This window comes from Oncorhynchus gorbuscha, linkage group LG06 (assembly GCF_021184085.1).
Source record: "Oncorhynchus gorbuscha isolate QuinsamMale2020 ecotype Even-year linkage group LG06, OgorEven_v1.0, whole genome shotgun sequence".
In the NCBI taxonomy this organism is placed as follows: domain Eukaryota; kingdom Metazoa; phylum Chordata; class Actinopteri; order Salmoniformes; family Salmonidae; genus Oncorhynchus; species Oncorhynchus gorbuscha.
In genome coordinates this window covers 302,100-321,003 of record NC_060178.1, presented here as the reverse complement: position 1 = coordinate 321,003, position 18,904 = coordinate 302,100, and the positions used below count along the sequence as shown (strand labels likewise).

The 18,904-nt window shown below is 45.8% G+C and overlaps 1 protein-coding gene across 1 annotated transcript in view; it reads right to left on the bottom strand.

Annotated features, from left to right (window-relative positions):
- LOC124037353 (anoctamin-1-like) overlaps positions 1 to 18,904 on the bottom strand; it is a 186,788-nt gene that overhangs the window by 79,021 nt on the left and 88,863 nt on the right. The window contains exons 2-6 of the mRNA XM_046352058.1: positions 2,360 to 2,415; positions 2,224 to 2,271; positions 1,930 to 1,994; positions 1,648 to 1,782; positions 501 to 661 (exon numbers count right to left, since the gene is read on the bottom strand). Of these exons, the coding sequence (XP_046208014.1) occupies positions 501 to 661; positions 1,648 to 1,782; positions 1,930 to 1,994; positions 2,224 to 2,271; positions 2,360 to 2,415 (465 nt within the window). The remainder of the gene's footprint in view (positions 1 to 500; positions 662 to 1,647; positions 1,783 to 1,929; positions 1,995 to 2,223; positions 2,272 to 2,359; positions 2,416 to 18,904) is intronic.

The following is an 18,904-nucleotide window of genomic DNA, read 5'->3' as shown; positions in this document are numbered from 1 at the left end:
GGGGTAGTTATGAGCAGTATGGGGTAGTTAGGGTCATTAGGGGTTAGGTAGTTGTAGTAGGGGGATTCAGGGGCAGCATGGGATAGTTAGGGGCAGTAGGGGGTAGGTCGGGGCAGTAGGGCATATTTAGGGGCAGTAATGGCTATTTAGGGGCAGTAGGGGATAGGTGTAAACATTAGAGTTTAGGTAGCAGCTGTATGGGTTAGGTAAGGACAGTAGGGTTGTAGGTAGTTGTAGTAGGAGGTAGTAAGGGGCAGTATGGGGTAGTAGGGGGCAATATGGGGTAGTTAGGGGCAATATGGGGTAGTTATGAGCAGTATGGGGTAGATAGGGGTAGTAGGGGGCAGTATGCGGTGGTTATAGGCAATATGGGGTAATTATGAGCAGTATGGGGTAGATAGGGGTAGTACGGTGGCCCAGTAAGGGGTAGGTAGGGCAGTAGGTAGGAGCAATAGTGGTGTAGGTATGGGCAGGGAAAGTAGTTATATATATGTTGATACCCCAGAGGGACATGAAGATGGCGAAGAGGGTTGTAGCTCCGTTGTCAAACAGGTAAGAGGCTCGAGTCAACGAACAGACTGAACTCAGCTTCCAGTAGTCACACACCGCATCACACAGTGGACACATCGTGAAGTTCAGACTGTCATCACACATCTCCTGACTGAAACACACGAGAACAAACCATAAACACAGCCTGAAGTAATGATGGATTATGGTAACTGAGGTAGTGATCGTGGTAACTGAGGTAGTGATCGTGGTAACTGAGGTAGTGATCGTGGTAACTGAGGTAGTGATCGTGGTAACTGAGGTAGTGATCGTGGTAACTGAGGTAGTGATCGTGGTAACTGAGGTAGTGATCGTGGTAACTGAGGTAGTGATCGTGGTAACTGAGGTAGTGATCGTGGTAACTGAGGTAGTGATCGTGGTAACTGAGGTAGTGATCGTGGTAACTGAGGTAGTGATCGTGGTAACTGAGGTAGTGATCGTGGTAACTGAGGTAGTGATCGTGGTAACTGAGGTAGTGATCGTGGTAACTGAGGTAGTGATCGTGGTAACTGAGGTAGTGATCGTGGTAACTGAGGTAGTGATCGTGGTAACTGAGGTAGTGATCGTGGTAACTGAGGTAGTGATCGTGGTAACTGAGGTAGTGATCGTGGTAACTGAGGTAGTGATCGTGGTAACTGAGGTAGTGATCGTGGTAACTGAGGTAGTGATCGTGGTAACTGAGGTAGTGATCGTGGTAACTGAGGTAGTGATCGTGGTAACTGAGGTAGTGATCGTGGTAACTGAGGTAGTGATCGTGGTAACTGAGGTAGTGATTGTGGTAACTGACGTAATGATTGTGGTAACTGAGGTAGTGATCGTGGTAACTGAGGTAGTGATCGTGGTAACTGACATAATGATCGTGGTAACTGACGTAATGATCGTGGTAACTGACGTAATGATCGTGGTAACTGACGTAATGATCGTGGTAACTGACATAATGATCGTGGTAACTGACGTAATGATCGTGGTAACTTAAGTTATTGGAAAATTGTTATGAAGAGTAACTAAGGGCAGGATTCAACAATCAGTCAAAGAGAGACACATTGATGTACAGAAAGCATGGGAGAGAGACTAAGGACTGTGTGTGGTGTGTATGTGTACCTGGGCACATTAGTGTTGACAGTGAGGACACCATAGAGGAACACTATAAGGCCCAGTAGAGAGGGCGGGACCAACATCCGGGTGTAAACTCCCATCCAGGCAAAGTACAGACCAATCGCCTCCCCAAAATACTTCCTGTTAGTGGTCAGAGTCAATATAGTACTTCTTATTACAGGTCAAACAGGCAGACAGATACATTTTAGGTTATACCTGATTAGGTCCAGACAGACACACTTTAGGTTATACCTGATTAGTTCCAGACAGACACACTTTAGGTGATACCTGATTAGGTCCAATGGCTGGTATTTGAACATCACTCCATAGTTGGCCCACTCCTCATATAGGAGCTGAAACACACACACACACACACACACACACACACACACACACACACACACACACACACACACACACACACACACACACACACACACACACACACACACACACACACACACACACACACACACACACACACACACACACACACACACACACACAGCGTTAACTAGATGTTGCTTCTCTGGAATCATAAGACATGCTAAAGGACACTGCTGACCGATCACATGAGCTCACCTGTCTGTCGTTCCTCTGATCCCGCCCTCCTTTCCTGGTGAATGACCCCTGAGGACAGAACAGTGTTACCTCTAACCCCCTGACCTTAACTTCTGAACGTTTCACCATGTTATCACGGGGATGGAATCATACTCACATCGTGTGGAGGAAAGGCAGAGTTATAGACACCAGTAGCTAATAACGATGAGATACCTGAGAGAGAGAGAGAGAGAGAGAGACAGAGTTATAGACACCAGTAGCTAATAACGATGAGATACCTGATAGAGAGAGAGACAGTTATAGACACCAGTAGCTAATAACGATGACATACCTGATAGAGAGAGAGTTATACACACCAGTACCTAATAACGATGAGATACCTGATAGATGTAAGCTGGTGCCGGGGCAAGGCAGACGTTTTACGTTCCCCCAGCCGAATGGGTTATTTGTTTGTTTATTTGCGTTGTTTGTAACTTCTTTTGTACATAATGTTGCCGCTACTGTCTCTTATGACCGAAAATAACTTCTAGACATCAGGACTGCGATTTCTCACCACTGACTGGCAGAATAATTTTTTTCCCTTTCACGACTCTGACGAGCTCGAGATGAAGGATATACTGCTTCCTCAGGAAAAGGCCCGGATCCCCGTGATCCGAGTGAAGTGGAGGAAGAGGTGCCGAAGAGCGGGCTGCCTTCCGAGAATTCGTAGGAGATTGAATAAACCCCCACTTCCCTCCATTCTGAAAACGTCCTTGGAGAATAAAATCGACTGGACATTAAAAACTGTAACATCTTATGCTTCACAGGAGTAGTGACTGAACAACGACAATATCAACATACAGCTGACCGGCAGGATACAACAGCGGCCTCTGGTAAGACAAGCGGACTATGTATTTTTGTAAAAAACTGCTGGTGCACGATATCTAAGGAAGTCTATTGCTCGCCAGAGGGAGAGTATCTCATGAAAATCTGTCAACCACAATACCTACCAAGAGAGTTTTCCTCTGTATTATTCGTAGCTGTTTACATACCGCTACAGTCAGATGATGGCACTAATACATGGCCGAATACAAGAAATCTGTCAACCACAATACCTACCAAGAGAGTTTTCCTCTGTATTATTCGTAGCTGTTTACATACCGCTACAGTCAGATGATGGCACTAATACATGGCCGAATACAAGAAAACACTCACCAAGGCAGCTCTCCTAGTAGCCGGGGACTTTAATGCAGGGAAACTTATTAAATTAGTTTTACCAAATTTCTATCAGCATGTTAAATGTGCAACCAGAGGAAAAATAACTCTGGACCACCCATACTCCACACACAGAGACGCATACAAATCATCCTCCATTTGGCAAATCTGACGATAATTCTATCCTCCTGATTCCTTCTTACAAGCAAAAATTAAAGCAGGAAGCACCAGTGACTAGATCAATAAAAAAAGTGATCAGATGAAGCAGATGCTATGCTACGCTACAGGACTGTTTTGCTAGCACAGACTGGAATATGTTCCAGGATTCCTCCGTTGGCATTGAGGAGTACACCACATCAGTCATTGGCTTCATCAATAAGTGCATCAATGACATCGTCCCCACAGTGACCGTACGTCCATATCCCAACCAGAAGCCATGGATTACAGGCAACATCCACACTGAACTAAAGGCTAGAGCTGTCGCTTTCAAGGAGCGGGACTCTAATCCTGAAGCTTATAAGAAAAACTGATATGCCCTCCGATGAACCATCAAACAGGCAAAGTATTAATACAGGACAAAGATCGAATCGTACTACACCGGCTCTGATGCTCGTCGGAAGTGGCAGGGCTTGCAAACCATTACAGCATACAAAGGGCCCCATTACACAAGCCTACCAGACGAGCTAAACTACATCTATGCTCACTTCGAGGCAAATAACACTGAAACATTCATTAGAGCACCAGCTGTTCCAGACGACTGTGTGATCACGCTCTCGTCAGCCGATTTGAGTAAGACCTTTAAACAGGTCAACATTCACAAGGCTGTAGGGCCAGATGGATTACAAGGACGTGTACTGCAAGCATGTGCTGACCAACTGGCAAGTGTCTTCACTGACATTTCAACCTTTCCCTGTCCGAGTCTGTAATACCAACATGTTTCAAGTAGACCAACCATAGTGCCTGTGCCCAAGAACACTAAGGTAATCTGCCTAAATGACTACCGACCCGTAACTCTCAAGTCTGTAGCCATGAAGTGCTTTTGATAGACTGGTCATGGCTCACATCAACACCATTAGCCCAGAAACCCTAGACCCACTTAATTTGCATACCGCCCCAACAGATCCACAGATGATACAATCTCTATTGCACTCTACACTGCCCGTTCCCACCTGGACAAAAGGAACACCTATGTCATAATGCTATTCATTGACTACAGCTCAGCATTCAACACCATAGTGCCCTCGAAGCTCATCAATAAGCTAAGGATTAAACACCTCACTCTGCAACTGGATCCTGGACTTCCTGACGGGCCGCCCCCAGGTGGTATGGGTAGGTAACAATGCTGATCCTTAACACGGGGGCCTTTCAGGGTCCCCTCCTGTACTCCCTGTTCCCTCATGACTGCACGGCAAGGCACGACTCCAACACCATCATTAAATTTGACCGTGTGGTGTCAGGACAACAACCTCTCCCTTAACATGATCTAGACAAAGGAGATGATTGTGGACTACAGGAAAAATAAATCCAAGCACTCCCCCATTCTCATCGACGGGGCTGCAGCGGAGCAGTTTGAGAGCTTCAATTTCCTTGGATTCCACATCGCCAACAAACTAAAATGGTCCAAGCACATCAAGACAGTCGTGAAGAGGGCACGACAAAACCTTTTCCCCCTCAGGAGACTGAAAAGATTTGGCATGTGTCCTCAGATCCTCAAAAAGGTTCTGAAGCTGCACCATCGAGAGCATCCTGACTGGATGCATCACTGCCTGGTATGTCAACTGCTTGGCCTCCGACCGCAAGGCACTACAGAGGGTAGTGCGAACGGCCCAGTACATCACTGGGGTCAAACTCCCTGCCATCCAGGACCTCTACACCAGGCGGTGCCACCCTAGTCACAGACTGTTCTCTCTGCTACCGCATGGCAAGCAGTACCGGTGCGCCAAGTCTAGGTTCAAGAGGCTTCTAAACAGCTTCTACCCCCAAGCCATAAGACTCCAGAACATCTAATCAAATGGCTACCCAGACTATTTGCATTGCCCCCCCTTTTACTCTGCTGCACTCTGTTATTATCTATGCATAGTCACTTTAATAACTCTACCTACATGTACCTATTACGTCAATTACCTCGACACCGGTGCCCCCACACATTGACTCTGTACCGTTACCCCCTGTATATAGTCCCTCTATTGTTCTTTTTCTGTTGCTCTTTAATTATTTGTTACTCTTACCTAGTTTCAAAAGGTTAAAAAAATATTTTCTTTTTTTTGTGTGAATTTTACCCCCTTTTTCTCCCCAATTTCGTGGTATCCAATTGTTAGTAGCTACTATCTTGTCTCATCGCTACAACTCAAAACATAAAATTCGACATGCTATTTAGGATCTGGCTAAAAACACTTGACCTTTATGGTTTTGAGGTCTGGGGTACGCTCACCAACCAAGAATTCACAAAATGTGAAAAACACTGCACTGCATGCAGAATTCTGGAAAAATATCATCTGTTTACAACTTAAAACACCAAATAATGCATGCAGAGCAGAATTAGGCCGATACCCGCTAATTATCAAAATCCAGAAAAGAGACATTAAATTCTACAACCAACTAAAAGGAAGCGATTCCCAAACCTTCCATAACAAAGCCATCACCTACAGAGAGATGAACCTGGAGAAGAGTCCCCTAAGCAAACTGGTCCTGGGGCTCTGTTCACAAACAGACCCACAGAGCCCCAGGACAGCAACACAATTAGACCAAACCAAATCATGAGAAAAAGATAATTACTTGACACATTGGAAATAAATAACGGAAAAACTGAGAACTAGAGTGCTATTTGGCCCTAAACAGAGTGTAGACAGTGGCAGAATACCTGACCACTGTGACTGACCCAAATTTAAGGAGAGCTTTGACTATGTACAGACTCAGTGAGCATAGCCTTGCTTTTGAGAAAGTAGGCAGCCCTGGCTCTCAAGAGAAGACAGGCTATGTGCTCACTACCCACAAAACGAGGTGGAAACTGAGCTGCACTTCCTAACCATATTAGAGACAGATTTTCCCTCTTGTCCTTTAACGTTTTGCACATCCTTACAGCACTGTGTCATGTTTTGTCTTATATTGTCTTGTCATTTTGCTTTTCCTTCTGTTCGTTTTCCCCCTGCTGGTCTTTTTAGGTTCGTTCCCCTTTTTCTCTCTCCCTCCCTCTCTCTCTTCTCTCTATCGTTCCGTTCCTGCTCCCAGCTGTTCCTATTCCCCTAATCAATCATTTAGTCTTCCCACACCTGTTCCCTATCTTTTCCCCTGATTAGAGTCCCTATTTCTCCCCTTGTTTTCCGTTTCTGTCCTGTCGGATCCTTGTATATTGTTCACCGTGCTGTGTCTTTGTATCGCCCTGTCGTGTCGTGTTTCCCTCAGATGCTGCGTGGTGAGCAGGTGTCTTAGTCCGCTTCGGTCAAGTGCCTTCCCGAGGCAACCTGCAGTTTATGATCGAGTCTCCAGTCTGTTCTCGTGATTATGAGTGGAATTGTTTTTTTATGCTTTATTTACCGCTCCGAATTGTCTAGGAGTATTGCATATTTCCTTAACTGGATTAAAGACTCTGTTTTCGCCAAGTCGCTTTTGGGTCCTCATTCACTTGCATAACAGCGAATACAGACGCTCGTAACACTGCCGTCGAGATCCAAGGAGCCATGCTCGGCAGACACGAGCAGGAATTGTCTGCTGCTCGTCATGCCATGGAGAACCTGGCCGCTCAGGTTTCCGACCTCTCTGGACAGTTCCAGAGTCTTCGTCTCGTGCCACCTGTTACTTCCTGGTCTGCCGAGCCTCCGGAACCTAGGGTTAATAACCCACCTTGCTACTCCGGGCAGCCCACGGAGTGCCGCTCCTTTCTCACCCAGTGTGATATTGTGTTCTCTCTCCAACCCAACACATACTCTAGAGAGAGAGCTCGGGTTGCTTACGTCATTTCACTCCTTACTGGCCGGGCTCGAGAGTGGGGCACAGCTATCTGGGAGGCAAGGGCTGATTGTTCTAACAATTACCAGAACTTTAAAGAGGAGATGATTCGGGTTTTTGACCGTTCAGTTTTTGGTAGGGAGGCTTCTAGGGCCCTGGCTTCCCTATGCCAAGGTGATCGATCCATAACGGATTACTCTATAGAGTTTCGCACTCTTGCTGCCTCTAGTGACTGGAACGAGCCGGCGCTGCTCGCTCGTTTTCTGGATGGACTCCACGCAGTGGTTAAGGATGAGATTCTCTCCCGGGAGGTTCCTTCCAGTGTGGACTCTTTGATTGCTCTCGCCATCCGCATAGAACGACGGGTAATATAATAATAATAATAATAATATAATAATAATAATGATATAATAATATAATAATATAATATAATAATATAATAATATATGCCATTTAGCGGACGCTTTTATCCAAAGCGACTTACAGTCATGTGTGCATACATTCTACGTATGGGTGGTCCCGGGAATCGAACCCACTACCCTGGCGTTACAAGCGCCATGCTCTACCAACTGAGCTACAGAAGGACCACTAGAGATCTTCGTCACCAAGCTCGTGGAAGAGAGCTCGCGTCAACGGTGTTTCCCTGCTCCGCATTGCAACCATCTCCCTCCTCTGGCTCAGAGACTGAGCCCATGCAGCTGGGAGGTATTCGCATCTCGACTAAGGAGAGGGAACGGAGGATCACCAACCGCCTGTGCCTCTATTGTGGACTTGATGGACATTTTGTCAATTCATGTCCAGTAAAAGCCAGAGCTCATCAGTAAGTGGAGGGCTACTGGTAAGCGCTACTACTCAGGTCTCTCCATCTAGATCCTGTACTACTATGTCGGTCCATCTACGCTGGACCGGTTCGGGTGCTACATGCAGTGCCTTGATAGACTCTGGGGCTGAGGGTTGTTTCATGGACGAAGCATGGGCTCGGAAACATGACATTCCTTTCAGACAGTTAGACAAGCCTACGCCCATGTTCGCCTTAGATGGTAGTCATCTTCCCAGTATCAGATTTGAGACACTACCTTTAACCCTCACAGTATCTGGTAACCACAGTGAGACTATTTCTTTTTTGATTTTTCGTTCACCTTTTACACCTGTTGTTTTGGGTCATCCCTGGCTAGTATGTCATAATCCTTCTATTAATTGGTCTAGTAATTCTATCCTATCCTGGAACGTTTCTTGTCATGTGAAGTGTTTAATGTCTGCCATCCCTCCCATTTCTTCTGTCCCCACTTCCCAGGAGGAACCTGGCGATTTGACAGGAGTGCCGGAGGAATATCATGATCTGCGCACGGTCTTCAGTCGGTCCCGAGCCAACTCCCTTCCTCCTCACCGGTCGTATGATTGTAGTATTGATCTCCTTCCGGGGACCACTCCTCCTCGGGGTAGACTATACTCTCTGTCGGCTCCCGAACGTAAGGCTCTCGAGGATTATTTGTCTGTGTCTCTTGACGCCGGTACCATAGTGCCTTCTTCCTCTCCGGCCGGGGCGGGGTTTTTTTTTTTGTTAAGAAAAAGGACGGTACTCTGCGCCCCTGCGTGGATTATCGAGGGCTGAATGACATAACGGTTAAGAATCGTTATCCGCTTCCCCTTATGTCATCAGCCTTCGAGATTCTGCAGGGAGCCAGGTGCTTTACTAAGTTGGACCTTCGTAACGCTTACCATCTCGTGCGCATCAGAGAGGGGGACGAGTGGAAAACGGCGTTTAACACTCCGTTAGGGCATTTTGAGTACCGGGTTCTGCCGTTTGGTCTCGCCAATGCGCCAGCTGTTTTTCAGGCATTAGTTAATGATGTTCTGAGAGACATGCTGAACATCTTTGTTTTTGTCTACCTTGACGATATCCTGATTTTTTTCACCGTCACTCGAGATTCATGTTCAGCACGTTTGACGTGTTCTCCAGCGCCTTTTAGAGAATTGTCTCTATGTGAAGGCTGAGAAGTGCTCTTTTCATGTCTCCTCCGTTACTTTTCTCGGTTCCGTTATTTCCGCTGAAGGCATTCAGATGGATTCCGCTAAGGTCCAAGCTGTCAGTGAGTGGCCCGTTCCAAGGTCACGTGTCGAGTTGCAGCGCTTTCTAGGTTTCGCTAATTTCTATCGGCGTTTCATTCGTAATTTCGGTCAAGTTGCTGCCCCTCTCACAGCTCTTACTTCTGTCAAGACGTGTTTCAAGTGGTCCGGTTCCGCCCAGGGAGCTTTTGATCTTCTAAAAGAACGTTTTACGTCCGCTCCTATCCTCGTTACTCCTGACGTCACTAGACAATTCATTGTCGAGGTTGACGCTTCAGAGGTAGGCGTGGGAGCCATTCTATCCCAGCGCTTCCAGTCTGACGATAAGGTTCATCCTTGCGCTTATTTTTCTCATCGCCTGTCGCCATCTGAACGCAACTATGATGTGGGTAACCGCGAACTGCTCGCCATCCGCTTAGCCCTAGGCGAATGGCGACAGTGGTTGGAGGGGGCGACCGTTCCTTTTGTCGTTTGGACAGACCATAAGAACCTTGAGTACATCCGTTCTGCCAAACGACTTAATGCTCGTCAAGCTCGTTGGGCGTTGTTTTTCGCTCGTTTCGAGTTTGTGATTTCTTACCGTCCGGGTAGCAAGAACACCAAGCCTGATGCCTTATCCTGTCTTTTTAGTTCTTCTGTAGCTTCTACTGATCCCGAGGGGATTCTTCCTTATGGGCGTGTTGTCGGGTTGACAGTCTGGGGAATTGAAAGACAGGTTAAGCAAGCACTCACGCACACTGCATCGCCGCACGCTTGTCCTAGTAACCTTCTTTTCGTTCCTGTTTCCACTCGTCTGGCTGTTCTTCAGTGGGCTCACTCTGCCAAGTTAGCTGGTCATCCCGGTGTTCGAGGCACTCTTGCTTCTATTCGCCAGCGCTTTTGGTGGCCGACTCAGGAGCGTGACACGCGCCGTTTCGTGGCTGCTTGTTCGGACTGCGCGCAGACTAAGTCAGGTAACTCTCCTCCTGCCGGTCGTCTCAGACCGCTCCCCATTCCTTCTCGACCATGGTCTCACATCGCCCTAGACTTCATTACCGGTCTGCCTTTGTCTGCGGGGAAGACTGTGATTCTTACGGTTGTCGATAGGTTCTCTAAGGCGGCACATTTCATTCCCCTCGCTAAGCTTCCTTCCGCTAAGGAGACGGCACAAATCATCATCGAGAATGTGTTCAGAATTCATGGCCTCCCGTTAGACGCCGTTTCAGACAGAGGCCCGCAATTCACGTCACAGTTTTGGAGGGAGTTCTGTCGTTTGATTGGTGCGTCCGTCAGTCTCTCTTCCGGGTTTCATCCCCAGTCTAACGGTCAAGCAGAGAGGGCCAATCAGACGATTGGTCGCATACTACGCAGCCTTTCTTTCAGAAACCCTGCGTCTTGGGCAGAACAGCTCCCCTGGGCAGAATACGCTCACAACTCGCTTCCTTCGTCTGCTACCGGGTTATCTCCGTTTCAGAGTAGTCTGGGTTACCAGCCTCCTCTGTTCTCATCCCAGCTTGCCGAGTCCAGCGTTCCCTCCGCTCAAGCGTTTGTCCAACGTTGTGAGCGCACCTGGAGGAGGGTGAGGTCTGCACTTTGCCGTTACAGGGCACAGACTGTGAGAGCCGCCAATAAACGTAGGATTAAGAGTCCAAGGTATTGTTGCGGCCAGAGAGTGTGGCTTTCCACTCGCAACCTTCCTCTTACGACAGCTTCTCGTAAGTTGACTCCGCGGTTCATTGGTCCGTTCCGTGTCTCCCAGGTCGTCAATCCTGTCGCTGTGCGACTGCTTCTTCCGCGACATCTTCGTCGCGTCCATCCTGTCTTCCATGTCTCCTGTGTCAAGCCCTTTCTTCGCACCCCCGTTCGTCTTCCCTCCCCCTCCCGTCCTTGTCGAGAGCGCACCTATTTACAAGGTACGTAGGATCATGGACATGCGTTCTCGGGGACGGGGTCACCAATACTTAGTGGATTGGGAGGGTTACGGTCCTGAGGAGAGGAGTTGGGTTCCGTCTCGGGACGTGCTGGACCGTTCACTGATTGATGATTTCCTCCGTTGCCGCCAGGATTCCTCCTCGAGTGCGCCAGGAGGCGCTCGGTGAGTGGGGGGGTACTGTCATGTTTTGTCTTATATTGTCTTGTCATTTTGCTTTTCCTTCTGTTCGTTTTCCCCCTGCTGGTCTTTTTAGGTTCGTTCCCCTTTTTCTCTCTCCCTCCCTCTCTCTTCTCTCTATCGTTCCGTTCCTGCTCCCAGCTGTTCCTATTCCCCTAATCAATCATTTAGTCTTCCCACACCTGTTCCCTATCTTTTCCCCTGATTAGAGTCCCTATTTCTCCCCTTGTTTTCCGTTTCTGTCCTGTCGGATCCTTGTATATTGTTCACCGTGCTGTGTCTTTGTATCGCCCTGTCGTGTCGTGTTTCCCTCAGATGCTGCGTGGTGAGCAGGTGTCTGAGTCCACTTCGGTCAAGTGCCTTCCCGAGGCAACCTGCAGTTTATGATCGAGTCTCCAGTCTGTTCTCGTGATTACGAGTGGAATTGTTTTTTTTATGCTTTATTTACCGCTCCGAATTGTCTAGGAGTATTGCATATTTCCTTAACTGGATTAAAGACTCTGTTTTCGCCAAGTCTCTTTTGGGTCCTCATTCACTTGCATAACACACTGTATATAAACATAATATAACATTTGAAATGCCTTTTGGAAACTTGTGTAATGTGACATGTTTTGTTTATTTCACTTTCGTTTATCCATGCCAATAAATCCCAGAGAGACTTGACTTGTCTTTCTTTAATGAAACACCCCCCCACCCCAAAAAAACATTTTATATATATATATATATACAGTTGAAGTCGGAAGTTTACATACACTAAGGTTGGAGTCATTAAAACTTGTTTTTCAACCACTCCACAAGTGAGGACATCTCATGTCAGTTAGGACATCTAGTTTGTGCATGACACAAGTACTTTTTCCAACAATTGTTTACAGACATTATTTCACTGTATCACAATTCCAGTGGTTCAGAAGTTTACATACACTAAGTTGACTGTGCCTTTAAACAGCTTGGGAAATTCCAGAAAACGATGCCATGGCATTAGAAGCTTCTGATTGGCTAATTGACATCATTTGAGTCAATTGGAGGTGTAACTGTGGATGTATTTCAAGGCCTACTTTCAAACTCCGTGCCTCTCTGCTTGACATCATGGGAAAATCAAAAGAAATCAGCCAAGACATCAGAAAAAACGTTGTAGACCTCCACAAGTCTGGTTCATCCTTGGGAGCAATTTCCAAACACCTGATGGTACCATGTTCATCTGTACAAACAATAGTACGGAAGTATAAACACCATGGGACCACGCAGCCGTCATTACCGCTCAGGAAGAAGACGCGTTCTGTCTCCTAGAGATGAACATACTTTGGTGCGAAAAGTGCAAATCAATCCCATAACAACAGCAAAGGACCTTGTGAAGATGCTGGAGGAAACGGGTACAAAAGTATCTTTATCCACAGTAAAACAAGTCCTATATCGACATAACCTGAAAGGCCGCTCAACAAGGAAGAAGCCACTGCTCCAAAACCACCATAAAAAAGCCAGACTACGGTTTGCAACTGCACATGAGGACAAAGATCTTACTTTTTGGAGAAATGTCCTCTGGTCTGATGAAACAAAAATAGAACTGTTTGGCCATAATGACCATCGTTATGTTTGGAGGAAAAAGGGGGGAGCCTTGTAAGCCGAAGAACACCATCCCAACCGTGAAGCACTAGGGTGACAGCATCATGTTGTGGGGGTGCTTTGCTGCAGGAGGGACTGGTGCACTTCACAAACTAGATGGCATCATGATGCAGGGAAATTATGTGGCTATATTGAAGCAATATCTCAAAACATCAGTCAGGAAGTTAAAGTTTGGTTGCAAATTAGTCTTCCAAATGGACAATGACCCCAAGCATACTTCCAAAGTTGTGGCAAAATGGCTTAAGGACAACAAAGTCAAGGTATTGGAGTGGACATCACAAAGCCCTGACCTCAATCCTATAGAAAATGTGTGGGCAGAACCGTGTAAAGGAAAGAATGAATGGGGCCATGTATCGTGAGATTTTGAGTGAAAACCTCCTTCCATCAGCAAGGGCATTGAAGATGAAACGTGGCTGGGTCTTTCAGCATGACAATGATCCCAAACACACCGCCCGGGCAACGAAGGAGTGGCTTCGTAAGAAGCACTTCAAGGTCCTGGAGTGGCCTAGCCAGTCTCCAGATCTCAACCCCATAGAAAATCTTTGGAGGGAGTTGAAAGTCCGTGTTTCCCAGCAACAGTCCCAAAACATCACTGCTCTAGAGGAGATCTGCATGGAGGAATGGGCCAAAATACCAGCAACAGTGTGTGAAAACCTTGTGAAGACTTACAAAAAATGTTTGACCTCTGTCATTGCCAACAAAGGGTATATAACAAAGTATATACTTTTTTTATTGACCAAATACTTATTTTCCACCATAATTTGTAAATAAATTCATTAAAAATCCTACAAATGTGATTTTCTGGATTTTTTTTTCTCATTTTGTCTGTCATAGTTGAAGTGTACCTATTATGAAAATTACAAGCCTCTCTCATATTTTTAAGTGGGAGAACTTAATAATTGGTGGCTGACTAAATACTTTTTTGCCCCACTGTATGGCATTCTCCTTATTTGAATACCTGTACCCCATTATAAACATCACAAACAGTAAAAACCACCCCAACCTCTCACACAGACATCTCAACAGAGACATTAATGGCATTATCCTGGCAAACACAGGAAACACATTCATCAGTTTTTCTCATAACACAGAAAGATCACCCCTGCCCGACTCCCGGTTCAACCTGTGCCAACCACCTGATAGTGGCCAGGACTCCATGTAAAACCATCCACTGAAGGTCCCCTGACCTCTTTGGTACTGGGGGTTTGTAGAGCCCCCTCCATCTCAAACCCACCATTCTCGCCGCCTCACATACCCCTGCCACTGATGTGCCTTTACTCAAGTTAGGCTCCTAATGTTGCTTACCTTAATGGTTATAGAGGGCTTTACCTCCCACCCCCAGTGTTAAAATCTAAAAAGTCCTCCAGACTCCCTTGCCAGTCCCCAGTCTCTGCAGTCACCTGCAGTGGCGGAAACATTGGCGGCACCTCCCCCTTTGGCTGCTCAAACACCCCCTTACCGGCTCAGACAGTGCCTCCTGGACTTCCTCCAGGACTTTCTCCAGCAGCCTAAGAGACGTTATTTCTGTTTGTTGTGCCAGGACTTCCGGGGTTTTCCACCCCTCCTCTCCCAGCAGTCACAGGTCACCCAGCCTTAATAAGGCCGCTACCATCAGTTGCCTCTGCAGGGTGGCCGACTGAACCGATCTCATTGCCTTGCCCCACCATCTCTACCTCCATCTCACTAATACTATGCTCGAGTTCCCCTAATACACTCCTAGCCTCTGAGGATAAGAGAGCTGTATGCTGTTGACAGAAAAGCCAAATTTGGACTTTCACCATATCCCACCATTGACTAAGAGACTCATACTCCTCTCTTTGCTGCCCTCACCTTTCCCAAAGAATCTGGAAACCTGAGAAAAAAGTAGCATCTTCTAAGAGCATTACATTAAACTTCCAATAGGATGCATGCCGAGGCCCTGGTGAAATAGACAGCCTATGTGCTTATGTGGTGACCCAAAAAACCCACCGGGAGAATGGTAGCGCCCAACAGCCTATTGCTCTGATTTCTGGACATGTAAAAATGATCAAGTCGGGATGCACTCCCCCTAGCCCCAAAAACCTTCACCCATGTACACTGTCTTGTGTCAGGATGTTTAGTTCTCCAAACATCCACTAGTTCAAACTGATTAATGATGTCTCTTAACACTCCACTCAACCTGAATGAGGCTCTGCCCCATTTCTGTCTTTCGTAAAATCCATTGTACAGTTCCAGTCCCCGCTGACCACCAGCGTCTCCTCAGGCACTACCTGTGAGAGTTCCTGTCTAAGACACCCAAATAGAAACCCCCTCTCTCTCCCTGTGTTAGGCGCATACACATTTATAAAGACAAAACCCATGTTGTTAATTTCAGCTTTTACAACAAGTAACCCTACACACCTCCTTTGAGGAGCAAATTTTTACAGACCCGGTACAAAAAAAAGACTGCCACCCGTGTACTGTCCCATGGCTCAACACACTTGCCCCTTTCCACCAGAGCCCTCGATCGACTTCATTCATCACATCACTATGTATCTCCTGCAGAAAAAACACCTGTACTTTTTTTGGTTTTACATATTCACCCAACACACTCCTCTTTTCCGCATCTCTGGAGCCACTTATATTGAGAGAGCCTACCCAAACAGTCTCCATAAGAGGTGGGAGAAAAGCCAGAAAAGAAAGAGACCAATAGCAAAGCTCAAAAGGCCCCAGTGCCAGAAATGAACTATTCATCTAAACAGTCCTGACGCACTGTTGTGACCCACTTCCTCAACCTAAACCGTTTCCAGGGTGAAAGGACACCATGCCCATAATTTTTCATAGCATGTTATACTGATATTACAACTTTCTCAGATCAGAGAAAATTCCACAAGATTAACTTTTTACCCCTTGGTCTCATTCAGTCACCTTGTCAGTTCACTCACCGTGTTTTATTTATTTTTATTTTACCTTTATTTAACCAAGTAGGCCAGTTGAGAACAAGTTCTCATTTACAACTGCGACCTGGTCAAGGTAAAGCAAAGCAGTGCGACAAAAAAAACAGAGTTACACGTGGGACAAACCAAAGTACAGTCAATAACACAGAGTTACACGTGGGACAAACCAAAATACAGTCAATAATACAGAGTTACACGTGGGACAAACAAACGTACAGTCAATAACACAGAGTTACACGTGGGACAAACAAACGTACAGTCAATAACACAGAGTTACACGTGGGACAAACAAACGTACAGTCAATAACACAGAGTTACACGTGGGACAAACAAACGTACAGTCAATAACACAGAGTTACACGTGGGACAAACAAACGTACAGTCAATAACACAGTTACACGTGGGACAAACAAACGTACAGTCAATAACACAGAGTTACACGTGGGACAAACAAACGTACAGTCAATAACACAGAGTTACACGTGGGACAAACAAACGTACAGTCAATAACACAGAGTTACACGTGGGACAAACAAACGTACAGTCAATAACACAGAGTTACACGTGGGACAAACAAACGTAAGTCAATAACACAGTTACACGTGGGACAAACAAACGTCAATAACACAGAGTTACACGTGGGACAAACAAACGTACAGTCAATAACACAGAGTTACACGTGGGACAAACCAAAGTACAGTCAATAACACAGAGTTACACGTGGGACAAACAAACGTACAGTCAATAACACAGAGTTACACGTGGGACAAACAAACGTACAGTCAATAACACAGAGTTACACGTGGGACAAACCAAAGTACAGTCAATAACACAGAGTTGCACGTGGGACAAACCAAAGTACAGTCAATAACACAGAGTTACACGTGGGACAAACAAACGTACAGTCAATAACACAGAGTTACACGTGGGACAAACCAAAGTACAGTCAATAACACAGAGTTACACGTGGGACAAACAAACGTACAGTCAATAACACAGAGTTACACGTGGGACAAACCAAAGTACAGTCAATAACACAGAGTTACACGTGGGACAAACAAACGTACAGTCAATAACACAGAGTTGCACGTGGGACAAACCAAAGTACAGTCAATAACACAGAGTTACACGTGGGACAAACCAAAGTACAGTCAATAACACAGAGTTACACGTGGGACAAACCAAAGTACAGTCAATAACACAGAGTTACACGTGGGACAAACAAACGTACAGTCAATAACACAGAGTTACACGTGGGACAAACCAAAGTACAGTCAATAACACAGAGTTACACGTGGGACAAACAAACGTACAGTCAATAACACAGAGTTACACGTGGGACAAACCAAAGTACAGTCAATAACACAGAGTTACACGTGGGACAAACAAACGTACAGTCAATAACACAGAGTTACACGTGGGACAAACCAAAGTACAGTCAATAACACAGAGTTACACGTGGGACAAACCAAAGTACAGTCAATAACACAGAGTTACACGTGGGACAAACCAAAGTACAGTCAATAACACAGAGTTACACGTGGGACAAACCAAAGTACAGTCAATAACACAGAGTTACACGTGGGACAAACAAAAGTACAGTCAATAACAGTCAACAAACAAACAGAGTTACACGTGGGACAAACACAACGTGGAACAAACAAACGTCAATAACACAGAGTTACACGTGGGACAAACAAACGTACAGTCAATAACACAGTTACACGGGGACAAACAAACGTACAGTCAATAACACAGAGTTACACGTTCAATAACACAGAGTTACACGGGACAAACCAAAGTACAGTCAATAACACAGAGTTACACGTGGGACAAACAAACGTACAGTCAATAACACAGAGTTACACGTGGGAAACAAACGTACAGTCAATAACACAGAGTTACACGTGGGACAAACCAAAGTACAGTCAATAACACAGATTTGCACGTGGGACAAACCAAAGTACAGTCAATAACACAGAGTTACACGTGGGACAAACCAAAGTACAGTCAATAACACAGAGTTGCACGTGGGACAAACCAAAGTACAGTCAATAACACAGAGTTACACGTGGGACAAACAAACGTACAGTCAATAACACAGAGTTACACGTGGGACAAACCAAAGTACAGTCAATAACACAGAGTTAACAAACAAACGTAACACAAAGTACAGTCAATAACACAGAGTTACACGTGGGACAAACAAACGTACAGTCAATAACACAGAGTTACACGTGGGACAAACCAAAGTACAGTCAATAACACAGAGTTACACGGGGACAAACCAAAGTACAGTCAATAACACAGAGTTACACGTGGGACAAACCAAAGTACAGTCAATAACACAGAGTTACACGTGGGACAAACCAAAGTACAGTCAATAACACAGAGTTACACGTGGGACAAACCAAAGTACAGTCAATAACACAGAGTTACACGTGGGACAAACCAAAGTACAGTCAATAACACAGAGTTACACGTGGGACAAACCAAAGTACAGTCAATAACACAGAGTTACACGTGGGACAAACCAAAGTACAGTCAATAACACAGAGTTACACGTGGGACAAACCAAAGTACAGTCAATAACACAGAGTTACACGTGGGACAAACCAAAGTACAGTCAATAACACAGAGTTACACGTGGGACAAACCAAAGTACAGTCAATAACACAGAGTTACACGTGGGACAAACCAAAGTACAGTCAATAACACAGAGTTACACGTGGGACAAACCAAAGTACAGTCAATAACACAGAGTTACACGTGGGACAAACCAAAGTACAGTCAATAACACAGAGTTACACGTGGGACAAACCAAAGTACAGTCAATAACACAGAGTTACACGTGGGACAAACCAAAGTACAG